Genomic DNA, 27,968 nt, shown 5'->3' with positions numbered 1-27,968 from the left:
TACACATATATATATCGCGCACACATATGGCAGTGTACCATGTCCTAAATGCTGACAAGCCAGCTCTCCCTCCCCTAACTGAAGAAAAACGTGTAAATCAGTTTCAGATTTATGTCCTGCCTCTCCACTCACAATGGATACTTAACAGATTTATTCAGCCCAAACTGCAGATCTTACAACTTGAAAGGCCAGATCACTACATAAGACAACAGATTCAAACTCGTACACTTCTTCTGTTCATTTATTAATACAAGTAGCATAGTATTCCATTCTTTACAAGGGATAGGAACAGGTCAGGTAATATCTATTCACCAATAACTTACTTTACTAGAAAAAAAAAGAGAAATACTGTATCCTTAAAAGCTCCACATCTGAAAGGTACTGCATAATGTACAAATAACTTAGAACCTGTTACATTTGTCTACGCTGCCAGTTTTCTATGTCATATTGCACATCTCTTTTGGCTTTGTCAGTACCTTGAAAGTTATAAGAACAAGACAGGAATTATTTTACAACGAAAAATAAAGGAAAATAAGAGGCATAATGGGTAACGTGTTTAGAACCAGCCACTAAAAAGATGCACAAGTGGTTATTATATAATGTGTATGCTCTGCGCCATGGGTAAGGGTGCACAGCACCAACAGTGTTTTTGGGTGGTTTACCGGCACTGCACTGTTAAAAGGACTGACCATAACTTGCTTGTTAACTCCCCAGATGTGCTGAATTTAATGAGTTTTTACAGTTATTTAGTCCTTTATTAACTTCATGTGGTTGAGGTAGAAGAGATTGGACAAGTTGAAAGCAAAAGAGATTTTTTTTTTAGAAAGGGCTTGTAAATAGACTAATGAAGCTGCAAATGTTTTATTCACATTTTTTTTAAAAATAAAATAGACTGTACCAGTTAAAAGTTGTACATGGAGCTAAGTTTTAAATTTTTTTTAATGTTTTATGTGAAGTTAAGGAGACGACAGTTACAGCACTTGACTCTCAAAGCTACAGAAACCCTCAGAGCAAGACCTGAAGATCACAGGAGGTACACATTACCAGAACCACAGTATTTTGTCACTAGGCCTCAGGCTTTGAGGCCAATAGTGCTAACATGCAATTTTTATATTTCCTGTACACCCACAAAAGCAGAAATTTTGTGGTGAGAGGGACAAGCAAAAACAGACGCTGTGGTGCCAGGAAACCATCCAAACATCAGCAAACCAAAACAAAATTTAAAAACCCTCTCAAGCAGAACCGCATTAGATCAACAAAATTAAATCTAGTTTATTTATTTTTTAAAAAGAAAAAAAAATTATCGAAAACTGTAGCAGTCTTTTTTTTCCACTAGCAATTATAATTCTGTTAAATGTATACAACCATTCAGTCTGTATAGCGTGTAATGAAATAATTCTTCTACATCTTCTTCTGGTAGTCTGAATTACTTACATACAAACAACAGTTACAGGAACTTGTTCACAATGCATTTCAGCCAGGGACAATAGCTGTCTGGAGTCCTCATTGGCAATATCCGTGTATAACACTGATTGCCTGCAACTGATAGCACTTCCTATGTGGAGGCTGAAGCCCAGATAAATGGTCTGTCTGCAAGGTAATGCATCAAACAACTTCCGCTGGTGTGAGGCAGTAGAGCTGAGAGTTTGTTTTCGGCAGTTTTACGAGCAGAGAGGAGTAGTCTGGCTCTCTTTTGTCAGTTTGCTGTCTCCTCTTTTAAACTCTGTGCGTCTCCCCTCAGTCCGAAGGTCCTCTCCAACCATCCGCAGCTGATCATGGTACACACAAGAAGCCCCACACAGTTGACCCATTCTTCCTTGTATATTTTACAGGTATTTGCAGGATTGGGGTTGGGGGGAGGGGTGGGGGGAGAGGGAGGGAGGGTGGTATCTTGTTTAAAATTATATTTCACAGCACAAGATCCTGTCTCACAAATAAACAGGTGATGAGTCTACAATGGCGTATTCACAAATGGTGGTTGAGGATTCAGTGGTGGAGCATACATACACAGCATACTGAGCTCCTTATAGGTGATGTCTAGGGAAACTCTTATCTGAAGTGAAGCTTACTAACAAAAGTATAGTTTATGGTCGTCCAGTCTCAGAGGCTTCCTATTATCTGAAAACGGTTGACGTTGCTCGCTTTGTTTTCGTTTGGAAAATGTTAATGCAAAGCAGGCTTGCTCTGCAGCCCAAAGCTTCGAGCAGGAGATCTCTAGCCCATTGCGGTGACCATACTAGAGGGATGGTGGGGTCCAAAGGACAGACTGGAAGATGGATGCATTGGTGTTGGCGTTGTCAGCATGTGGCCTGAGTGGCTGAAGGGTGGAATATGATGAATCGGAGACATGTGTCTCGTAAGAGCCGTGGGGCTGAAAGAACTGGCCTTGTCCATGAGGCTCTTTGAAAATTCATCCAGACCATCCTGGGTCTTTTTGCTCTTCTTGGATTTACTGGACATTTTCCTGTTCCGAGTCTGGATTCCCTCTTTCTTCATGGTCAGTGGTCGGTTAATCTATAGATGAAGAAAGAAAAGACATTTTTAAACATTATGCTTTATTTCCTCCCCTAAAACCTACAATTTCCTCTCTTGTAAGTGCTGACTTTTGCTGCGGCATGGGTCTATGGGCACTGGCAGCTCTCCAGAACCTCATTAAAGAAGCCACCCTTTATGTGTGAGCCTGGACAGTGAATATTGGCAGGCTATTCAACTACAGAGGGCTGAACCCAATCCTGCTCTCAGCCGACACACATATACACACACACTCGCACACAAACTTTCCAGCAGGATACACTGAATAGCAATCAGAGGTGAGATCTCTGGCTCAACTTTCCCTTTTCTAACTGAAGGTCGCTGAGGCTAATTCTAACAACCCAACTGCCATCTTGGTTAAGATTAGTTAACTCAGTACAAACTGAACTGTATGTAACCTCTTGGTCTGTAAAATATTACATTTCTACATGTTTACTACAACAAAGAAACAACAGCTTGCTAAATTTTGTTTGTGACAATATTTTTAGATAATACATTCTATGTATTGTACATATGAATAAGTAGCTTGAAAATAGATCCTCTGCTATTTGCAATCAAAACAGAAACATTTACTGTCTGAAACTGAGGTGATTCTTATTTTTGTCTGTCTGTTCCTTTTATGCAGCGTGGCAAAATGGACACAGGAAATGTTATGATTCCAGAGCGCAAGAAAAGGAATGTTCTCAGGTTTCTCTGAGTATTATCTAGCTTGTCCTCATTTACAATTCCGTTACTCAATTTCAGTGTTCAGATGTACTTTCTTAGGTAACTTCAACAGCTGTCAATCAGTTTAAAGTGGAAAACTAACAACTTTAAGACATCACACAGCAGGGGTTGGCAAGGCTGATTTTCAGGCAGATGAGCCTTTAAGTATAGAATCAAAAATGGCCTCAATCTTAAAAAATTTTACAGCACTAACTCTAAAACAATAATAGTTGGTGTGGTAAATGTCAGGAAATGATTGCACATTTGAAACTTCCCTTGATAACAATGGTGCAGGAGCAAAAAAGGCACAAAAAACTGAGCTTCTTTACCAACTTCATCAACCATTGACTCCCTTTTTTTGTCCCAGCTCTGTTCTGACAACTGAATTTAAACCATCACTGATGACGGGGTGCATTATGCAAATGTATAGAATTAACAGACGTACTAATTTCCCGGACAACTGCTACCAAGTGTCTCTTAAAGAGTTTCTTGCTCTGATGTCGTGTGCACTAAATTTCCTACAATAGAACCCCAGTTATATACTGTTTAGTGGGAGAATTCAACTCCTAGTTTATTAGAATCTCGGAATGTGCATTGCACGCTCAATACATGAGCATGTAACAGAATCATTGCTTTTAAAAGATCTTTGATCTGTTTTTTTAAAAAAAATTCCTTTAAATAGCTTCATTTTCTTCACCCATATAAGCAGGGTTTTCAGAAAAAGAAATTGCTGACACAGAACTGCATACATGTAGGCACTGTGATCACACCCAAGTACGATATAGTATCATCCAAATGGATGGGTCAAAGTGCTGAACTGAACACTGCCTCTAGCACTGTGCTGCACAGATCTTAGAACTCTTTTTTTGTTTCACACCCTTAGGCTACGTCTGCAGTTCTTTTGCATTATTTCCAGCATGGATGTAAAACACTGCAGACACCACTTGCTAGATGACTGCTAAACGACTAAAACAGCTCTGGTTGTTAAGTTTACAATTGTGCCTTTAACGCATTCTAGTTCCAAGTTTTTATTTAACAAACTAAGCAAGAAAAGTGCTTAAGTAGTGGGATTGTGTTAATCTTTCCGTTGCATACAGAAAATGGAGGTTAAGAGAAAGATAAACCCGTTGAAATCTGTTCAACCCACCAAAGTTCCCTTTATTCCAAAAGCTATTCCTCTTCCATTTCTTCCCCTCCATTCCTAAAGGCACTAGCTCAAGCTGGGTGCTGGACATCCTCTGGTACATCACCCGAATGGCCATATAAGGCCTCGGAATGTCACCAGCTATTCGACTATAAGAACATCACATCCATGCCTAATCTTGGGCTCGCCCAATGCTGAAAAACAGGCCACTCTGCATTGGGTGGTGGGGGGGGTGGGGGGCGGATGGATAGTGATCACAGGCAGGAGCCTTTGTTGAATTTTCCTCTCCCCAGCCCAGGGCTGCTGAACCCAACTGCACCACCCCAACCACTGTCCTAATTGGAAACTGCTAACTCAGTGCTCACCATGGCTTAAACCACAGAGCTTCCTGGAAAAAAAAACACTTTTTATTGTTGAGAAACAGAAAGGCAGCATCAAAATGTACATATTTCTCTCTGACTGCTAGATAAATTAAACTATTGTTTCCGATCAAACGTCAGTTTTCAGTGTATAATATACGTACTGTGCTGCATGTGAGCCAGTGAGCAAACATGTCACCTTTATCCCACCACCAGCGCCAACTGCAACACCTGCCTGGCCAGTTAGTTGGCAAAGAAACTGAATACGTTTATTACTCAGGTCAAAGAATGGACTTCACTGATCCCTCAGGACAACTAAAACTTTTTTTCTAGCTTCTCACTTGCTGGCTTACTGTCTCAGCCCTTCCTATCTTAAACCAGTTCCTCAATCTATGGCTTTCTCACTGTTCACACCTCACCTCCCTTCCACAACACAAAACTTTCTTCAGTGTATATTGTCAAATTGCGCCCCATGACTTCAACTCCATCTCTGCTCAAGGTGCATGTCTTCAAAGAATAAGGCTAAGCTGCTGTCTGAATCATAGAATGACACAGCACAGAAGGAGGCCATTCGACCCATATGCCTGTGCCGGCTCTTTGAAAGAGTTATCCAATTGGTCCTATTCCCCTGCACTTTTCCCATAGCTCTGCAATTTTTTCCCCTTCAAGTACTTATCCAATTCCCATTGGAAAGTTGTTATTGAATCTGCTTCCTCCACCCTTTCAGGCAGTGCATTCCAGATCATAACCACTCGCTGCGTAAAAAAAATTCTCCTCATTCTCGCCTCTGTTTCTTTGCTAATTACATTCTGCTTTCCAAACTCCAGTTTTCACTGCCACTATTAAAGAGTATTTCTAAACTAGGTCCTGATCTGAAGATGAAAGCAAGTTCTCCACAGCGCCAGTACAGTAGAGAATGAACCTTTGGCTGTTTTGTTTTTGACCTTGCAACCTCCTCAGAGCATTTGAGTGAAATACTCCTCTTAACTGCATTATGAGTGGGTCACAATCCACCATGCCAGACCAAAAGAATGATATTCAACCTTTTGCTAACTGAAAAGAAATCCTGTTCTAGTTGAAAGACCAAAAATAGCTATTTCAGTATAAACAAAATCTTCTGTAGTTATAAATCTGCTACATCACTTAATGGTTTACTTTTTTACTGTCATCAAACCAAAAAATATATCTAATGGATCCTTGGCTGCAGATCCAAATGAACAAATTGAACAAATGCCTACATAACAACAGTCACTGTACTCCAAAAGTAATTAATTGTGTGAAGTGCTTTGAAGTATCTCAGTGTTATAAATCCAGAACATATATGTTAAAATGATGATTTTCCCAAACTGTACAGTGAACACGTTATTATGGAGTGTGTACATTTTAACTTATGCCTTTGATAAACTCAAAAGGAATGCCATTAATAGTTAAGAGATTGTTGGGTCATTTTAAGACTATGCAAATAATTTAAATTTTTTATCATTGCTAAAATGCAGCCGTCATTCCTCCTTTTTCCTCTTCACTATCATTTCTCCCTATACATAGCATGTGCTCCGATGTTCTCTGCATTCCATTGGTTCTCTGGCTCTCATAAACCTGGATAGGCGGAGCAGGCTCGAGGGGCCGATTGGCCTACTCCTGCTCCTATTTCTTATGTTCTTATGTTCTACCTAGCGCCACATCCATTCCACTGAGGCAAGTTCACTTCTAGCCAGAAAAACTGTACCGAGGCTGCCTTTTTCAATGTTAATGCCATTCTTCTAATTTATTAACTACTAAAACACTTACCTGTGCTATGTATTTTAACTCAATACTGTAAATTACAATATGCCATGATGTAACAGGGCTTATTTAGCAAGAGCAGTTGAATGTGCAGTGATTTTAGATATAATTGAATAGACAAAGCATTTTGTTTAAAGATAACTGAGCAAATGTTCTCTTTAAACAAAATCTATATTAATGCATGGCAATCTGCTCCATCTACAAATTTACCTATGTATTTTTGATATTACTGTGACTATTTAAGTCTATTCAATTACATCTAAAATCACTGCACATTCAACTGCTCTTGCTAAATAAGCCCTGTTACATCATGGCATATTGTAATATTTTATAGGATTTATAAGTCTGTATGGAGGCTTAATAGCAAGGAAAGTACATTACAATGTGGTCTCAGCCCACAGTAGGTTGCCTTTAGATATATTATATATATTGCCCTTAGACTAACCAGTTAGACATAGACAAGGGGTAGTACAGATTTAATGAGGTATTACCTAGACTGTATTGACAATGTAAAGATGGACAAGGAAGAGGAAATATGAAGTTACTGAGCATATCATCAAAATGATTGGATAAAGAAATTAGGGATGGTTAGTGAACAACATCAGGCCAATCTATGTCCCTCAAATCTAGTGTCACTGTGCATTTTTGGGTTTCAAAGCAAATGTTTGTTTAATAGAGGTTGCTGATGTGGGAATAGTCAGTTAGAAAATATCTGCAATACCTGTTTAAAATTACTGACCAATACATCAAAGATATATCGAGCTGCAAACCCCAATGCAACTATTTGAACTCTTATAAATGAGTTCTAGAGGCTAGTCATTATCTTTTTCAATGTAACACTTTGAGACATTCTTGTAAACTTGCTAATAATAAGACTGGGCAGAGATGGGCAGAGCCTAAATCAACAAACAGGACTCAAGAGCCCGTGGGCTGAAGTTTATTGGCAGCTGCCAGAGAAATGCACACCAGATGAAGTCTGTCCACACTGATGCACCGTAAGGATTAATTGATTGAATTAGACTGGCGCCACTCACGTGACAATTACTACAGGCCCTAAATCCTCCCCAATAAACTGACAACAGAGGTGGTCTCTCCCACGCCGCCCGACAGAACAATCCGGGTCACATTTCACGGGGAACACAACCAAAAGGTATCGCTTCCAATTTAAACCGTGCACTTATGATTTCGTCCTTTTGTCAACCTTCACTCCATAGAATTTGATTAAAAGTGCCCGGCGCACATATTAACACGTCAACCAATTCAAGTCAATTACATTCGTGCTGCACTCCAACTCATTTGCAACTGAATTGCCTTCAATTTCAGTCTTATAATCGGTTACTTACTTTGACTCGCTGAATTTATTTCAAAACACTAACGTGAATAGTTTCTGCAATCGTACCACGCAGGTTTGGCCAGACATACATCATTTGTTCCCCTCCTTCCCTCGTACGTATTAATTTACATATTAACAGATTTAAATATGATATATTTATTATAGGGTTTTCTGGGGTCAGCTTTTGTTCGGGTCTTTCAATGAATGACGATGTCATAACGAAACTTAGGGTGGCATTTAACTTGCTTTGACATTCACATCATCCTTTACATGGGAATGTTTATTCGTTAGCCCGGCAGCTCAATAGATCAAACCTTTCTGTTCTGTCAAGTTTCCTACACCTTTATTTTTCAAATTTATAAGCACAATCCCGGCCGTGACGCCCATTCCATTTTTTCTTACCTCGCCAATCTCTTGTTTTTTTTGTAACTTGCTAGATTCAAATTTTATTTCACGGTCATTTTTTTTGGCATAACATATTGCCCGTCATCGGATTTGATGGGGTGTGTGGGGAGGGTTTTAATTCTTCCTAACATTTGCTTTCTCTCTCCTGGGATCGATATATATCAAGTAACTCGTCTTCATTACACGTTTATGCTGATTTTTTTCCCTCTCGCTACAATTCTGATTAGCGTCAGTTTCGCACGTAACCTCCACTCAACATACATTCGGGGTGATTCCTCTAGGTGTATCTTTTTTTTAAAAAGCTGAACGTCCACTAAAGATTCCCTTTACGTCTTCGTGTTAAAATTGCAACTTCTTACTGGCGAGTATTAAAATTTCATAGCTCTTTGGATGATTGGAATTTTCCCCAAACATAATCTAAACGTGGCCAAGACACCCATTGCAAAAGGGGGTTTGGGAGGGAGGCGATAGGTAGGTAACAGATCTCTCTGGTTCACTGCGAGTAAGGCGGGCGGGCCCGGTTGCTTGTACTCACGTTGTGGAGTTTGTAGTACAGCCCACAGGCGTTGCAGACAGGGTCTCCGTTAGCATTCCGTCTCCACAGTGTGGTGGTGGTGGTCTGACAGTTCGCACAGGACGTCCCTGCCCGCCTGGCAGCAGACTGCAATAACACAACACAAAGGGAAAAATGTTTTTTAAAACACTCATGAAATCTGTCTACACAAGCAAAGTCACAAGGGTTGAGTGCAGCGCAACAAGAAGCTTGTGATAAACAATGCATATTGTGTATTCATCTCGCTACTTTCTTCATAGACCTAATGCTGAAAAATATTTTTAAAAACTCAGCATCCATACATCATTTTCTATCGCGTTTCCTACATTACAACAGTACAAAAGTACTTTATTGGCTGTAAAGCGTTTTGGGACATCCTGCGGTTGTGAAATGGCGTCATATAAATGCAAGTTCATTATGTTTTTTTTAATTTAATTTAATCTTTCTAAATGTATGTATGATACGGGAGGTTTTTTTAAACAGGCTGTATTGGGAATGCAGAGACAAGCGATGGTTGACTAAGTGCTCTGTATATACAGTGCATGGTAAATAGATCACTGGATAAGAATCTGCTTACTGAAGCCTGAACCCATCGAAAACGAAATCTGCACAAATATTACCTGTAGTGACTTTGATGCTCTTACAAACCCTTGAATTGGATGAGTAATATTCAGGCAAGTAAATAGAAACTTATTTAACCGGGCCTTTCAAATGTTCCACAAATCATTAAACAATTGCACTGCACGCATTGAACTTTTTAAGATTTGTGCGCTAAATGCTACATTTTTGGGGGTTTATTTTTTCTTTTATATATAAGGAGTGTCACCCTGCTTGAAAATTCGCTATTGAATTTTATTTTTAAACCTAATCAATTTGTTAAGCCGTGTCAACGGGAATAAAAGAGTTCAAACAAAAATCCCTTGTCCTTTGGCAAGCGGTTCATTGTATAAAACGACTTTAAAAGGAAAACCGTGCTACATTAAAGGAAATGCTTTTCCTTGGAATATGTTCGCGTAGGTTTAGGCAGGAGAATGGCTTCTGTCTGTTTAGGAAGCGAGCTCTAGGAAGTAAGCCTGGGGGGAGGGGGCAGAAATTCTTCGTATCTTTCTAATATTCAAGGCGTCCACCTATAATATCAAGTTCCGTTAGTTTAACCCATGGTTTTTTTGGTGCTGCTCTTCGATTCCCTGTTTCCTTTTCCCATCGACAGAATGTGAAAGTTTTTTTTTAGAATATGCACTGATCCATTTAAAAAAAAGCAATAGGCGCAATTCAAAAGACGCCTGAATTCTTAATACGTGTTATTGTACTTAGAATACAGCACAGGACTAATAGGGTGGCACATATTTTTCTGCTGATGACATAGACGTCGAGCCGGTTCTGTTTGGACAGTCACCCGAAACTCCCTACACCAAACTTTAATCGTTCCATTTTCCCCCTCCTCATGATTTCTTGTTCAAGACCTTTGTGTTTTGAGGTCGGGAAGCGATATTGTTGTAGAAAGGAGTTATCTCGACTCGGCAGATATCCGGCTGCCTTTTCATAGGAAGTCAGCTTTTTACATTAGAGGGCAGGGGAGGTGGGGGAGAGAGCATAAAGAAAGGGGAGACCTGCTGCCAAATAAGAGCACTGCGAACATTTCCCTCCCTCGAAAGTTTTCCTATCCTAACGAGGCTATGAAAGATTGGAATTCCATTAGGGGTCAGTCATTAGAATCAACATTTTCACAAGAGGACAAAAGACTGCCCTGGGAGCAGGATGGTTTGGCCAAGGGAATACAACTGATACAACATTAAATGCATGTTGATTGATTTGTAACTAATTATAATCAACTTTATTTTTTTGTTTCCTTGGGGGGTGGAGCACAGTCTGGAAAAGGTTTCTGGCAAACTAGTGACGTCTTAAAGTCAGAATAAGTCAGGTTCATATGAATAATGTACTAAAATGAAGGCATATCTCTCATCAATTACAGTATGTACTTTTAAAAGATATTGATGGCTAAAGTGCCAGCATAACTGGCGTCTCTATAGGCTATGGGGAGGGTCTGTCAAATGTTTTTGGACTAGTTTGTTAAACCCACAAGGGCCTGTCATTTAGATGTACTACATTATATACATATTTTAAAAACCATGGAATTAGAACATTATGTGCCTAGGTGTGTTGTACAGTATATCAAAGGAGTTATTGGTGGGTCCCTCTAAATGACGTAGATGCAGTGTAAAAAAAAATCCAACCTACAATACTGACAACGGAAAACCAATAAGTACATTTTCTTTGAGCCATTCAGGAAGTCAGAATGCGATTAAAAATGTCACTTAAGGAACTTATTACTTGCTAAGAGTTCAGATTGACTTTATTTCCTCATTTTACTCTAGTTTGATTTCCATTTGAACTTGAGATGTCTTCAGAAGTAAGTTGAAGCTTCAGACTGAAAAGGGGCCAAGATATGTGCAAGGGTTCGATGCTTACAAAAAAAAAGACATGTTAATGTTTTTTCTCTTTTATGTGTGATACAAAAAATACTAGAAATACCCATGCCGATTCGCAGTCGTCTTTTCCTCCCCAGACACTTGAAGAACTGGTTTGCAGTATTCAAGGTGTCGTGTCAATTTCCGCAACCCCCGAAAAAAAAATTCTTACTCAGATCAGGAAATGAAAAGCTGCTGTTTGATCATTTGATCCCCTGCTACGTACCAGTCTCCTCTTGGGTTTGATGAGAGGTCGGTTCTGGCCGTTCATTTTGTGGTACAGACCGCAAGCATTACACAGATAGTGCCCAGTGCCGTCCCTCCTCCACAGGGGGGTAGAGGTGGCTCCACAGTTCACGCATTCTCGACCTTCTGAAACAAAATCACAAGCCAGTCACTTCCAGTCATTTTAACGTGCCACAGTTTATGAGATGAATTATTGCACATGTACGGTATGGTATAGGTTGGGAATGCATGCACTTGTGTCAGCTTGCAGCAGTGTTGCCCAATGCATTAACCACTAGCCACATGTGGCTAATTGGAAATCCAGCTGTGGCTAATTGCCTTTCTGATTAGTAAATAAAACATGAATAATAGACATCGCTTTTGGGCATGTGATCTCAATACTCATTTTGTGCCCATATACTTTAAATCTTTTTGTGCGTTTGTTGGTAAAATGGTAAGACGAAAAGCAGAGTGTATGAGTGTTTTTTCATCATTGTGAGTGCTTTACTTCCTTGGTTGCCGAATGGTGGTAGATGTTTGTTAAATAAATATACATGTGAAGTACAATTACCTGTATTGTGTGAGTGTATTAAAATGTTTTCTACTAAAATTAGTGCATGTGGCTATGGTGTCACCAGAGCGAAATCTGTAACTCATCAGCAATTTCTATTGGACAACACTGGCTTACAGTGTACCTGCAAAGGCCTAACTGGCTGTATTCAGAAAGCAAGTATGGTTATTATATCTGAGCAAGTGTATTGTCTCTATTGTATTAATATATCTAGATCTATACAGTCCTGTAAAACTGCATCAACAATTGCCTAAGTATTATGTCTGAATGTATAATTGATTTTATGTAATTTATATTATAGAATAGATACACATAATATAAAAACAGAAAATGCTGGAAATACTCAGCAGGTCAGGCAGCATCTGTGGAGAGAGAAACAGAGTTAACGTTTCAGGTCGATTCTGTTTCTCTCTGCCCAGATGCTGCCTGACCTGAGTATTTCCAGCATTTTCTGTTTTTATTTCAGATTTCCAGCATTCACAGTATTTTGCTTTTGTATATAATATATAGTGTGTAGTATTAGTATTGTGTCTATAGGCCTACATATAGTGCAAGTTTGTATTACTTTACATGTATGGACTGTATACATGGGACAATTTAGAAGCCTATTTGCAATGCAGTTAGATAGGCAAAATGACCGATTTTTGAGGATTATAGTTGTAAAACATTAAAAGTTGTGTTATAATATTAGAAGCCAAGAATGGAAATAGTCCACTCTCAAAGTTACCTCTGCAACCCAAGTTGAAGTAGTTAGAATGCTTTGGCACATTTTACTCATATACGATCTGCTTCTGCTACACCATCATATCACACGATAGCTTTTCCGCTATGTGTATTCGGGGCCCTTTGTTTTCGTTTATCTTTCAGTACATCACATTGTAAAAGTCCTTGTGAAATGCTTTAGCATTACTTACGATGGTTAGTACTTTTCAGTGCTCTTTAAAATGATCCTTTATTTAATTTCTGCATAATGTGCATGGCGCCACAGAGGACATCAAAGTACAATAAAGTGTGTTCTAACTCACATTTTAGGCAAATATTTGCAATGCAATGGGAACACAATTACATTAGGCTGAGTGCAGTCTTTAACTTGTAGGTTAGGATATCTTGTTAAAGCTATTTGTAAACGCTGGCAAAGCTTATTACAAAACTTTAATGGTCCATGTTTATTGGAGGGCGAATAGATAACTAAATGAGTAAGTTACATGCACTGATGGGTTCACATAATGGACAAAAAAAGTTTTAAAGAATATTTCCCAGTTATATATTTGCCAACTTTGGGTCAGCTCCATGAGAGTCAACCTTCTGTGTATTATTGGCAGTGTAAACAAATTATTAAATAACTTTAAAATATGACTAATGCACATACCAATGCACACAAAAACTTAAAACAATGGATATTTGTACATTTTACAGTTTTCAATAAATTGCAAGTCAACAAAATGCCAAGGATACTGCAAATCTTAATTTCTAGATGCAAAAGTGTCAACTGTGCTAACGCTGGCTGTCTCCATCAGTATAGCAAAAAATGCACATCAGCTATTGGTAACGACTACGTGAGCACTCCTAGCTGTTGACAGTTGACATCTTTTTGACAATCATATGCCATATACTGGACAATGTCCTGACCTACATAAAGTTGCACACCTATTAAAATGTCGAATGCACATATCCCCAGTTCACTACAGCTTGATCGGTCAACTTCCAAATGGTGCAATTTACAGTCACGAAGTATTTTTTCGCGATCCCCTGAAAAAACAGAAGGGGAACGGTCAATGCATTTCTTATTTATTCTTTATGCCAGTCTGAAGAATAGACTCAGACACATTAAAAGGGACTTTTGTGCATTAGATTTTTTAATAAACATTCAAAAGGGGTGGGGGGGGAGGTTATTGTGATCAAACCTCACTGATTCTGAGCCTGTACTAACTGTCTTTAAATTCACAGTATTATCAGTTTCACAAATCCAAAATTCGCCCCAATCAGAGATATACTTGGAGCTGAGCTAAACGTTAAACGGACAAGCTAAGAAATCGCTGGTTTGGGTCACCATTAAATACTGTCAAACTGAATGGGGAGTACTGCAGCTTTAAGGGGCAGTATGGAGATGTGTATTTTTTTGATGGGCGGGGGGGTGGGGGGTGATGAAACTAACACGTCCCCTTTCCTCAGTAGAAACTCTTGTATATTCAGTTTGTCGCGTGTACGCGGTGACAACCGCAAGAGTTAAAATAATAGTTAGCTGGTAGCATCGCAACTACAGATCTTTTCATCCTTTCATTTTTCTGCATTACCACCTTTAACTCATAAGTTGCAATCACTTCTTTTTTTCTTCTCAACTGTTGTTTTTATATATATATTTCTTTCCTAGCCTGGTCGCTCTTCAGAGTTACGCTGAATCTTTAAAGAGCATGCAAAGAGTATTGAATAAGTACGTTGAGAGGAGGCATCCGCACCCTAACCACAATCTCTAACCGTTTTTCCAAAAGTTGCAGCTTGACATGCTCACTATAGAAAAGAACACAGTCGAGGGGGCAAGGCATCCGCACTTTGAACTAGAACTCTTTCCCATTCTTTCACCTTTAAATTTACGTACCAATTTTTACTTTTTTATTATTAATCAAAAAGGGGAAGAGAGGATTATGTTGCGTAAAATCTTCTCTCGGTTTGGCTTTTCCAAACCGCAAATACCTAACTTATGCATTTAAAAAAGTCTCATAAATAGTGTAAAAAAATACATTACGCTGAGCGACAAAAGTGACCTATTTTTAAACATTTTTTTCCCTAGCGTATATCAACTTACGCCTAGTCTGCTGTCACATACAACACTACAAGAACAGCTTTGTAAAAATCCAGCTGATGCAAGTCATTTTCAATAAGTTAGCCCTAGGACCTGATCTGCCATACAAATAGCTATTAATCTCACAGTAATCCCACCAATGCACATAATATAACTGTGGAAGAATATTTTGGAAACGCCATTCATGCAACACGTAGATGCAAATGCATAGTTCCAAAATATTTTTTCATAATCACACATATTTATTAAAGGAATAACAATGCAAAAATATTGCTGGGCAGCGAAACCACTTCTATGGTATTTTGTGGGATCTGCTGTGGTTTCTCTACCCATGGCCTAACCTGTTATTACTTAATATATACCCTTGAAATCTTAATGAAGGAATGTATTTACTATGTTCAATTTGATAATAAATGTACATATTTGTATTTTCTGTTATACTGTCAATATCTGATACTTGCAGTAATTAGATTAACGTTACCGAGTGTCGGACTGGCTAATCTCGGGCTCGCTGGGTTACTCAGCCACCGATAGCATGGCAGTTAATACTTCATTTGTAGAAGCCAGCAGCCCCCCCCCCCCACAACCCAACCACCACCACCACCCCCTCTCTCTCGACTGCTCTGCAGTTTGGCCTCTGTCTTGCCGCATCCGGAATCTATTAAAGTTCACGGCGCTGGATAAACAATGTAACTGTCGCGTGCATCAGTCTGAAAATAATTGGATTAACTAAAACATAGAAACCCGAAAAGGGCCAGTCTGCTTGTCCCAGTCCCATTAACTGCTCCGCCGATACAGCTCTAGAAATCTGATCAGATTCACCGGATCGCTGGAGCTGCTTCTCACAGATTAAATTTGAGTTCATATCCAACAATAAAATGTACATAATAAAAGCGATTACAAATCACCGGGTATACTTTCACACTGCAAAGTACAACGTTTAATGGGAAAGACATTTCTGTTTCTCTCTGTTTAAGTCTTCAGGTTGTAGTAGTAACAAACTGACATCTAAACTACTACAGACGCGTACATGGACACACTTCTAACACAGTTGAGAACCAACCTGTGAACTACTGTACCTGTGCTGCTCAATAAGGAAATGGGAGGGGTGGTTTGATATTAATACAGATAGGTTATTTCCAGTGTTTAGGTTTGAAGTCTGTGTCAATATAAGAAGATAATAGAGGTTCGCAGCAATTTCGTATTACCGCACTCCTTTGTAATAGTTTAGTTGATCAGTGCACCAGTTATCTATCAGCTGCAGTTTGTGTGTGTTCGGGGGAGTTATGTGTTAGGATTCGACTTCTAGTCAAATTCAGAACACGTATGTTCCTTTCCAGGTTTTATTACTAATAGTGATATAATCACAGGATGCATGTATTACTACAAATATGCTCAAGTTCCTTTGTACTAATTATAAGCTAACACTAACCCCTGTTGGTGAGTATATATGTTTAACTTATAAATTTGAATTCAAAAAGAATTCTTAGTGGGTAAAAAAATCAGTTTTGGTGCAAAAGTAAGTTGGATCGGGACCTTTATGGCACTCAAAGTGGTGTATATTGCATGTACTGCATGTATGTATTAGATACAGGCTAAAATGTCTTAATTACCTATTTAATGTAAATCTTTCTAAAGTATTGAGTTCTATTTGTGCTTTTTGTGCAGTGGTACACACTTGTTTATTCCAAAAAGCAATCATGACTTCACACTATCTTACATAATTCCGGCTAAGTGTGTCTACTTTCTAATATCTAGATGATAAACATACAGGAAAGATTATCAATTTCATATAGCAACCTTGATTTCACAGTGCCTCCAAGTGTTTCATCATGATTAGTGCTGGAAGCCTTGTTTAGTAAGGAATGGAGTGATGCCTACCTGTGCTGGAACGTGCTTTTGGTCTTGCTTTGGAAGGAAAGCATGGGGGAGATCCTCCTAGCAGGCTGCCAGATGGGAAGAGGCTGGAGCTGTATTCAGGGACGTAAGGTGGGTAAGAGGCCAGAGGGTGATGGGCTGAGGATGAGCACCCTCCTAATGCCATGCTGCTTCTGGGGTGAGAGGATCCTGTCTCCAACTTCATGCCCTCAGCCAGGGTCACCTGGTACTTGATGCACTCCTTGTCCTCCAGGCGGCTGGAGCTGGTGGACCCAGGGGTGGAGATGGTAGGGTCTGGGGAGACATCCTTGGGAGGGGTAGGGGGAAAGGTGAAGAGGTGAGGGCTGGAGTGTCCTGCCGAGAGGGATGCTGATGAGGACGGAGGGTAGACTGAAAGACCTCCCGGGGAGCCGTGGTGGAGTGGAGCCTTGCTGAATGCGCTCAGATTCCAAGGAGAAGCATTATGATGAGAGGCAAGGGCTTTTCCTCCATCAAGCCAGGACAGAGAGCCATGAAGCAGAGGAGGACGGCAAACCTGACCCCCTAGAATGACAAAATAAATGTGTGGATTAGTTATCAACATAGCATTTCATCAGATTCTCCACTGAAATGTTTTTCAAATTTATTTTTTATAGATGCCACAATATCAGTCTCAGTAAAACTTTTTTTTTTCATTTTAAATCATATAAATGCTTAAGACTCACACTGTCTGATATTCAATTTCATCTTAAAATGAACCCATTTGGTTAGTGTCCTTACTTGTTTTGATTGTGTATGCTCATCCTTGCCCACATTATCATACTTTTAAAGTTATCCCAAAGGATAATGTGCTGATGCTAAGAAGCGTTTTTCTTCCTTTTAGACAATACTTGGTGTAAAAATAGAACCGGCTTTAAAGTATTCAATTCCCTCAACATATCAGCCTTAATGCAGACCGTGTACTGCAGTCGATATGGTATATTGGTCTAATGGGGAGGATTGGGCAGAGTGGAACCTACAAAGGGAATCCACATACATCCTTTTAGATACAATTTTTACTGCATTTTTTGTATAATGAGAATTTCACGATGTGTGTGCCACAAAAACGCTAAGCGGTAGGGAGAAATAAAATAGTCTACAAAGGTACTTTCAGTTTATAAAATATATCTTTTACCCATCAGCTACTAAACCTGTCACGACCAAGCAAAGCAAATGACAGCTTTTAAACGCATTCAACAGGTTACAAAATGAACGCCCACGCTGCTAATAGTCACCAAAAAAAAATTAGAACGTTATGTACCAAGTGTCCAGTCAAGCTTTGAAATCGCAAACTTAGCGATAGGCAACAGTAAATGTAATAATCCCTAACGGATTAGAAAACCTGGTTTCAATTGACATCATAATTTTATTCTTTTTTTTTGAACTATTAGTTTCGAGACGCAATTACTCTCTATTACATCCGGGAAGTGCTCACACTAAATGGCCCAAGTGTCCCCCTTTTCTAAAGGTCTCGAACAATATGTCAATTTCAGATCAAAAATGCAGAACGAAGCATGGTTTTGTCCCTGGGGTTTGAGGCCCGGTTTAGTAACAAAACGTTGCATTCCTGGAATACGGTTTAAAGGCATTTTAAATGATCGATATAAGACAGCTTGCACCCCCACCCCATCTATGGAAGTTGTCAATATAGGCCTGTTTTGAAAAAAAATCTCACCATAAAGGCCCACGTTCCACAGACATGTTCTTATTTTCACTTAACTATATATTTGCGAAATAGTTTCCTGAAACATGTGTAGAAAGATATTAAATATATAGAACTGAGAATGCACCCCGAGAGTTAAAATTACTAACGCGTAAATCTTACCGTGGTGGGGAGGTGGATATCTCTGCACGGCTGCCCTGACCGAGTTTCCATAGTAGGATGAAACGTGGTTCGCTTGGCCATCGATGTTGAAAAGTACATCCACTTCTTCGGACGGGAGATAGGGCGCGGAGTCCACGTACCCATGGCCGAGCCCGGGGTGGTGAGAGTCGGGATGTTGTCCATTTAACACGGCGGGGTGATGGTGAGTCATCCAGCGAGGTTGATCAACTTCCATCGCGATCAAACTTCTAACGAACTTGTTTTTTTTAAAAAAAGAATATATATATATATATTTTAAAGTCCAAGTTTTGGTCTCTTTAAATTACAGAATCCACAAAGTGATCCTCCGCGGCTCTTTTCTCGTACACCTGTGCGGCAGGGGAAGAGGGAAATAAAACGAAGATTTCTTTAGACGAAACTGACACCTGACCCTTTAAAGCAGAGACAAAATCAAAAAAAGTAAATCCATCTAAAATCGAATCTAATTTAAAACGACGGAGACAGCTGAATGTCTCGCATCGCTGAATGCGAATAAAGTTATTAACTTAACAAGGAACAACATTTTTTTTAAAAGCTATTAGTTCCATCGCCTGAATTCACTTCGTATCGAATAAACGATTCCCAAAAAATGTTTAGCTAAACCGCGACTTTAATCAAGCAGATTCCTGATCAATAATTGTCTTCTAAGTATGAACTTTAGCGCGGCTTGTAGGACGTTACTGTTTAATTAAAATAATTATAGTTCTATCGTAATACATCTTTGCTGCGTCTCTGCAATATCTGTTAAAAAAATAAATACAATGAACAATTTTACAACACGTTCGTCCTTTAAAAATACTTTGGATAAAATGAATGGATTGTTATTTTGCAAAAGAATGCAAGGCAAACCTTTTTCTTTGCTGGCTGAGAGAGTTTTATCAGTCGCGCACATTGGCTGTGGCTGGAGAGCTGACTGATCAGATTGTGTTTATGTCCCAGTTTTTTTTTACAGTGAAGGCATTCTCTCTGAACTGGCGGATGGCGCCAGTCGGCTCAGTGCACGGCGCGTCGAAACTTAAAAACAACCCACCCCCTCGCGGCCAATCAGAGACCTCCTCTCCTCTCCTCTCAGCCGCTACACGCTCCGCCCCCTCTCATTGGCCATACCTTCCCCGGGGTTCCGCCCCGCTCTGCTGCCTATTGGTTGACTGATACATTCAAGGTCCCGCCCACAGCCGATCCAAGACAATCTACTGGCTGACCGTCAGGCTCGCTTGTCATAGAGTTCGGATGAGGAGGAGCCAAATAAATAATCAGAGGAAGTCTCCTCCTACCTACCCCTGGTTGATTAGTGGAAAGGTTTAGCGATGGAGAAGTCGGCCTCTGACTGTTGGTTAGCTCGAAATGCCAATCATTTCGCTTCCGCAATTATGTTCGTCCCAACATCCCCCCCCCCCCACAAAAAAAGACACAATTTTAATAAAATCTAACCATATTTTTAAAGATTCTGCCCATCCTGGGAATCATTTTTAAAAAAATGTTTATAAGATTATACTCACTGGCATTCACTCTGAATAAGTATGTGTTTTATGCGTGAAGACTTATCAATGTCCTCATTTTAAAACAGATCATTTATATATGAGCAGCATCTCAGGGTAGTAAATATATAACAACGGAGATGTGCGGTAATTGGGTACTCGAAAGGACGAACAATTGTGAAATATGCATTACCATCTGAACAGCACACGATAAATGGCATGCAGCAATTAGGAAATAAAGACGAGATTCGGGCGTTCTGCAGGTCAGATCATCAGTTGTTCACGAGTAAATCAAAAGGTTCTTGTCATTTTTTTTAAAAATGAAGGTCTCTTGATCACTAATTGGAAACTGTTTTAAAAAAATTTTCAAAGCAAAGGATGGCAACAGGTGATATTTTTTTCTCTCTCTCTCTAGATGTAATCGCGTCAGGTAGGCACAGTGCCTCGCATTCGGGAATCATTCCACTTCATTGCATCGGAATAGGAGGGCCGCGGGGTGGTATTTAGTGTCTAATTCCCAGTTTGGCGGGTTCTGGCCCACAGATTGACAGTATGTAATTGGGAAATGGGAGGTTGCTCTTTTGATGCTATGCATTTTACTGAAATGGCCAGCCACGCCGACGCCACTTGACGTGACGTCATTAGTTGAATAAACAGCCAGGAAATGAAGCTGAGTACAATGAGAGAGAGCACAGGGGATTTCATATTTAAAAGGCTAGCATGCCACCGGAAACAACAAGCAAGAAAAAAAATACAAAAATCTAAGTTTTGTTTATATCAGATAGTGGTGGGAAAATAAATATTGTTGAGCCTGAGCGAAAGATTGAGGGGGGGGGGGGCATTTTAAAAAATTGGTCCTTAACATGACCACTTTTCTAAGGTTTATTTGTACCCACCCCCTTCTAAGATTTTAATATCTGGAGATTCAGAGTGCCAACCAAGTGCTACAGGCTTACGTGCACTGTTAGTTACCATCTCTGACATTTGCTCAGTATAAAATTCACTGAATGTGATCTGACGGAAACAACTGAGGCCGAAAATGCATTTGTGCATTTCACTATCTGAGACGTGAATTTCTGCACTAAATAGCAATCCAACCTAATTCCAAATAAGGTCTCGAATCCTTTTGGTGTTAAGTCACTGTATTGCTGGCCCTAAACATAGAGTTCCTGTTTATTCAGCATGACTGGGTTTGCGAAGAGGTTTTATTTATATTATCCATCACACAAAATCTACACAATATGCATTTCAACATAATTTTGCCCCCTTCTCCCCGGCCCAACCCCCCCCCCCCCCCAAAGATATTTGTATTTTATTTTAATCAATTTGAATGCTACGTGCGGGAGATGGTTAAAATGGCGATTGATTTCTGCCTGACAAGTTTGTGGCTAACTTCTTGCTTATTGGCGCACATAAAACTTTCATAATCATGAAACATCGATGCAAGCATATCACATACATGTGCTTTCAAAAGTCGATCTACTTAAACAATAAAATGGACATTGTCCTTTTTAATGGGGCCGAATGCCTCCTACGCAGCGTAGCTTTGCATTGTGCTGCATTGGGTCCTATATTGTTAGCTTTGTCTCCCCCATTCCTCTCTCTCTCCACACTAACCTGCTCACCTTTCTTCCTTGGTTTGTTTCAGAAACCTTTTCAGGGGAGCAATGATACTTAATGAATATGAACAGTCTCACCAAGCACTCGAAAAGGCCAAACAGATGGCATTTAAGATATGAATAAAGTGAAATGTTGTCAACACTGAACGGTAATAACTTGCCGTCGTATGTTATGTGTAGAGAGCATTTTACTGAAACCATTAGGACTGAGACTGCAAACCAAGCCTAGCGCAGGCCCAATGTTAAAGATTAGTGAATCTTCCCCATTCCTTAATACATAGCTTCATAACTGATGACAATTTTGATAGTAAGATCCATCCCCTCACAACACTTCAGGTGCGATCTTAGCAAAGCTTAACAAGCACAAGTAGTACTGACTTCAGTAACTACTATGGAGGAGTAATGACACAGGAACAGCCGGTACTATAATTACAATTTATGGACCATCATTTATTGAGGGCGACCACACACGATTCGGGAAAAACTGAATATGGTAAATGACGGATTAAAAGAATGGGAGTTTAATAAGTTGTAGCCTGTGAAAGTTAGGGCTCTTCGTTGAACCTCTTTAATTACACCGCAATTGTAACTTTTAGAAATATGGAGTCCCTGAAGACTTTTTTTGTTGGTTATTATGCTTTAGCTGTCACTTGTAATCCCGCCCAGTTACATGGTGTGTGTTGATTGACAGGACCCGGCTAATGGGCGCCATTGTTTCGACAATTAGCAAAGAAAAAACAATTGTGGCAAAAAAAATGCCTTTCATTTGATTTGAATTTTAAAAGGCGCGCCACCGCGATTGATGTGGATTGTATCTCTCTCCAGTTGAGAGATCCAAAGAGAGAGAAAAAAACACACACAAAAAAATTGCCTGGGGAACATTATCCGTCGATTCACATCGATCTCCTCCTAAAGACTGAAGAACATGTTCGCTATTGCTGTGATCACGCACCGCATTCGAGATAGACCACGTGTAACCGGGCAGATCCTGACTAGCCAGAAATTACTGTTTAATTAACCGAGTAACAGTTGCACTGTGTTGCTTTTGGTTGGATTTGATCTTCTCCCTATATATATTTGGTTTAATCGCCGCTCCCCTGTGCAGGTAAAGCTGTATAAATAGCCCTTGGCTAAGACATAGGGTTACGCCGAGGACACACAGCCTGAAGGCGGATACCTCCCATTTGGTAGAAGAAAATAATGTTAGCGAGTAACAAAAAACTTAAAATATATCCACTGACTTGTGTTTATTAATAATAGAGATCCGTTCAAACGAGTAAGTGTGCGTGCGGACGGGACTGGACAGTAACTAACAGACAGGGTACTTCAAGTAGGAAATACTTTAAACCTAATGGATTACAATTAGTTTTTTTCTTTAAAAAAAGCCTTTTATAAACCTTTTAAGGAAACGCGTAACAAAAAAGGTAATGATCTCGTTAGTCTTTATCTAAGCACGGTATATTCTACTTCAAATTTTAATTACAACGTCTGTTTACTGATAGGTCTCTTTCCAAATCAACTTTTATATAAACGCGGAGTTTTCTAGATTTATGGAACTGATCTAACATTCACAAGCGAATCCTTTGGGTAAAGAAAACCAGACATCTGTAGGTATAAAGGACAGGCTGGTTATTTATTGTTCTACTCCCTCCCCCAGAACATTCTTATTTAAGTGCTAATTCGATTCTTATCAGATTTATCACTTACAGAAGGAGTAAAGGTGTTACCGTGCTGATATATTTATAGTTAAATGGTGACACACAGAGGAGAAATGTGTTTTCATCAGAAAATTGATCAATCCGGTGTTCAGAGGAAATCAGGAAACTGAACAGCGTAAAATGAGTAATCAGTGATTGTACTATACTTATATAAGAAAAAATGTTAAAGATCGTCTGAAAATGTGCCTGTACTTATCTGGCCGGGTCTGGATGGGAGTTTTGTGTTTGTGTGTATTTAAGTCCCTTCCTCATGTGTGTGAACACGCTGGGCAATGACATGTCAATTTTAGGTCTCAGGGCTGGTAAGTTCCGGTGGGTTTCACCCTTTGAGTAACTGAGGCTTGTTTTTAACTTAAGACAGTGAGCGTTCTTTTGTTTAGACTTAAGTTGGACCTTTCATTCATTTACTGCAGATTCCGAAAGCAAGTATTTCTATAAGCGCTTCTCCTTTCGCTTTGCTAAAGTATAAACGTTTTTTTTTGGCTCGAAAAAAAATAAGCTTCAGTCGTCTAAAGTAACCTTAACAAACAAACCAGGAGAGTTTAGAGATCAGCTCAATTTTGGATTGAACAACGTGTAGCTAGCTAGTAAGGAGAAAGCTCGCCAGGGTTATATGTACTATGTAACATTTACCTGAGGAAGGAGGAAGTCTCCGAAAGCTTGTGAATTTAAAATAAAATTGCTGGACTATAACTTGGTGTTGTAAAATTGTTTACAATTATATGTACTAGACTGTTGTATATAGTAAAGCAGCATTGAAGGAGTTGTAACCATCTCCACTGTACTGATGTTAACGTTTCTAAGTTGTATTCCATTCTCAAAGCTTGATGAGAGATGGTTGACAAAGATTGTCGAAGAAAAGTTGTGTAAATTCTACGAGAAGCTTAATAAATCCACACACGATGGTGCTGTCTGTCTTAAAAGGCACTCACTCCTCCATTTAGGTGTCAGCATTTCAAGCCGAGGAGATAAAAGCGTGAAACAGGCTAGAATATTATTGGACCAAAATTTCCACAATGCCATTAAATATTAATCATAACCAACTCGTATATGTGCATTGAACTGACATCAGGGTTACATTCGGTATTATTACGGAGCGAGAATGTGTCATTCCTCTGCCTGAAATTGTTGTATGGGGTGAGGGGTGCATTCTTTTTCAATGTATTCACGGTGTCACAACGCACAGTGACCAGAACGATTCTTGCCCCGCTGCGATTGTTGAAAAGCGGGAACTCAGTAAGAAGACTAAATACTTTACATGAAGTTATACATTAATATTGTGCTTCAACGTTGTGTCTCCGTCCCGTTACCAGATTTGATATATCTTTCAACTACTTTTTTAAAAAAGTCGCCCAAATTACCAAAATGGAGTGGCCAACCACTATGTAGCGATCTGTTTACATTTGACAGGGTGAGGGACGGGGCGTTGGTCTGAGCTATTGACATATCTCTGGATTTGTCAGGTAGAATACTCGACCTGGCATATACTGAGATAGTGGCCAATGACTGTGCGGAGATAACTGCAACAGTCGATTCTGAACTCAAGTGTTTCCCCCTTGAGTATCAGGAAGGACCTATCGCCTCTCAGAGGTGACACTGTGTATGTTTAATACAGAACAGTGTTAATAAAAGCGCCTACAGTCGTCAAAAGAATACCCCCTCTCCCCGACGCACTGTACTTTTTCCTTAATAACAGACAGTTCCACGGGGTGATAAGGGGCAAAGAACGGCCACATTGTTCAGGAGACATTACATGCTACATGTTTCATCGCAAAGTTTAGCTGGTTAATGAGATAATACTTTATCTGTCTGCGTCTCTGTCAAGTTTTACAAGACCTACTGGGGCTCCGGAGCTCATCCATGTGACCCACTGCTGCTCCCTAAGACATGTATTTAATTTTAACATTTGACCAGGGAACAAATCGTGTCCAATTACAACCCCAACAAGAAATATTTCGGTATTTAAACGAAAAACGTTTTAATTGCCAGTTAAACCTGCGACGCGATGCATAAGGCGAACTGATCGCTATCTCTGCTAGGTTTGATTTCAAAGGAAACGGCGTGTATACATTTGTATTCATTCATTTCCCTCTCATTTTGATCTGTACGCCACAGTAAGTTTGCAGTTCCACAAATAGCATCAGAAAGGCCGTGTTGCGTTTGTAAATGTGTCAGAAGTGTTGGTTCATATTTGCGGCGACTGCGTCCTTTATGAAAAAAAAGAATGTCAAAAGTAGGAGTAAACTGAAAGCAATGAGATGTGTTGTGAGACTATGGTAAGAAACGGACCCACTGGCATCAGGCGATTTACTGCCTTTCAATACTATGTCGAAGCCTGGTCATAAGTTTTACCCTCCAGACAGAGTGAGCAGATAGATGCGCAACAATGTTAAAATTGACAAGCCATTATTGTCTTCAATAGCGTGATATTCAAATCCCCGAGACAGATACCAAGTGCATCGTCTCTATCAAAATCACTTCCATTTTTTATCCTTAGCAATATCATTTAACAAGTTCCACTATGTGGTAATATCTCCCTCATACGCACACCCATATATACACATACACGTATACACATATATATGAATACGCACGTATGTATACATATATACACACATATACACATACGTATACACATGCATATATTCACATACTCATATGTGTATACGCACATATGTATACACACACATAATCACACATATATACACGTATACACATACATATATGCACACATACATATAAACTCATATATCTATATACACACATATATACACATGTACACATATGCATGCACATATGCATACATACACATACACATGAATAAATACATACATACTCACGTATATATATATAAACATATGCCCGCTCCACTTACAGATATTCCCGTTGACGAATCTGCCAAGGAAAGGTAAGGAGCGTCTTTCTGAAAAGTGAAATTGACATGAAATTGATCAGTATCTTATTTGCAAAGAGACACTGTGGCTTTTAAATCACGACCTCGCGGAGTGACACTTTTCCTTTTATTGTTTCTGTTCATCAGTGTTTCACAGACTTTCACAAAACGGTGACCCGGTCTGCAGGAGCCAATATCATTCATCTCCTTAAAGAACTTTAGCATAAATGTTTCATTACCAACAGAAGGAGGACTCCTGGACAAAACCTTAGTGTGTTATACCATTACTGTCACTATGCCTGACGATAAACAGTGCAATATATCTGCCTAGTGCTCTCCCAAAAAAGAGATCTTCTTCAGTTAATAAATTCCACCATGACACGCCACATCGATTGAGTCACTGCCAGATTCTAATATACCCATCCGCAAAAATATAAATTATGGCATTTAGGTTATAACCGGTCTAAACATATTAACCCTGCATTAGAACCTTGCGTAAAATTAATATTTAATTCATTAAATAAAATGTCCGCAGCGAAACCCATCGCGTTCATATCGTTTTCCTACATCTTTTACATTTGAGACCGGGTTAATAGGCTCAATTTCATATTTTGTGCAGTTAAAACCGTGCGTTTTGCACCTGTAACTTTCTCTCCACCTCAGCCGTCAATGCCCATTACTTGTGTTCAATTCCAGCACAGCAGAAAGCGCCTCCCAGATACAATCAAGCAGTTTCTGATTAGTCTCACATCATATAACGTTGTTAGTTTATTTTAAATCGGACAGTTTTATGTATATCTATACACGATCAGGCTGCCTCATTCCCAAATAGCCCCACGAGCTGTAATAGTTAACTGTAAATATGAATTAATGTTGATTAGTCTCACAGTGTAATGTACACTGCCTTTGTACAATCGATATTAATGAGATCAGCTGTATTTTAGGGAGGGTCTTCAAAATCCGACTGAAATTAAGTTCCGACTATATTTAATTTAAAGGTCAGAACCACTATTCATTCCGATCAGTTTCACATCACGCAAATTTACTCAAACCGTCCTTTAATTTTTTGATGTTACCGAGATCAGATTGCTATTTTGTCCCAGATGAATCGTCCTTTTGAAATTATTTCTATTATGTTTTAGGCTCATATCTAAATTTCAATCAAACCGGCGTACGTAAAACCCCATCATTTGGTTGAATTACAAAGTAATTGGTATCGAGGCATTCCCGATCAAACTGTTATAATCGTCATTTTGCTTTGGCGCAGAATGACAATCTATTCTGATCGGTTTCACAGCATAACTTCATTGCAAAATTCGGGTTGACATTTAAAAAATACAGCCCACGGCAATACGAACCAATCGGTTGTCAACGCGGACACGTTTACTAATCCTACATTATTCTTTATTTAACGTAAGGGACAAACTGTTATTAATTTAACCTCCCGATTGAGTGCCTTTGGGATTGGCCCCTGCTCCACGTGGAGAAGATGTTGAGAAAATATAAATATTTACTGACCTCTTGAGCTCTTGTGTGGGAGCCTGGCGCTAGCAGCTTGCTGTTTTTTTTTTCTGATCTCTCTCCCAAAAGTTATTGCACAGTGACAGACAGACGAGCGATGTG

The 27,968-nt window shown here is 39.5% G+C and overlaps 1 protein-coding gene across 6 annotated transcripts; it reads right to left on the bottom strand.

Moving 5' to 3' along the window:
- Nucleotides 1–225: 225 nt before the first annotated feature.
- On the bottom strand, nt 226–27,968 carry gata3 (GATA binding protein 3). Of its 6 annotated transcripts, none has more exons than XM_068005118.1 (8): nt 27,864–27,968; nt 26,293–26,375; nt 18,599–18,966; nt 16,759–17,298; nt 13,725–13,826; nt 11,508–11,653; nt 8,796–8,921; nt 226–2,514 (listed from the first exon to the last, which is right to left on the bottom strand). In XM_068005118.1, the coding sequence occupies exons 3-8, from the start codon at nt 18,831–18,833 to the stop codon at nt 2,215–2,217; spliced, it is 1,449 nt and encodes a 482-aa protein (XP_067861219.1). In that variant the 5' UTR covers nt 18,834–18,966; nt 26,293–26,375; nt 27,864–27,968; the 3' UTR covers nt 226–2,214. The 6 variants fall into 6 exon arrangements, with proteins under 6 accessions (XP_067861219.1, XP_067861218.1, XP_067861217.1 ...); XM_068005117.1 differs by having other exon boundaries at nt 26,328–26,375; XM_068005116.1 differs by lacking the exons at nt 26,293–26,375; nt 27,864–27,968 and adding an exon at nt 19,487–19,638.

This window comes from Heptranchias perlo, chromosome 24 (genome assembly GCF_035084215.1).
Source record: "Heptranchias perlo isolate sHepPer1 chromosome 24, sHepPer1.hap1, whole genome shotgun sequence".
In the NCBI taxonomy this organism is placed as follows: domain Eukaryota; kingdom Metazoa; phylum Chordata; class Chondrichthyes; order Hexanchiformes; family Hexanchidae; genus Heptranchias; species Heptranchias perlo.
Note: the sequence above shows the minus strand (reverse complement) of the source record. Positions and strands in the feature narration are given on the sequence as shown.

Bases quoted from the DNA above. Each gene is read 5' to 3' on its own strand.
- gata3 (XM_068005118.1), bottom strand. From the start codon at position 18,833: ATGGAAGTTGATCAACCTCGCTGGATGACTCACCATCACCCCGCCGTG. The intron at 13,827-16,758 runs GTAGGCATCACT...CTGTTTTTTCAG, and splicing joins AAAAGCACGTTCCAGCACAG to GGGATCGCGAAAAAATACTT. The intron at 2,515-8,795 runs GTGAGTACAAGC...CTTCATCTATAG, and splicing joins TGTACTACAAACTCCACAAC to ATTAACCGACCACTGACCAT.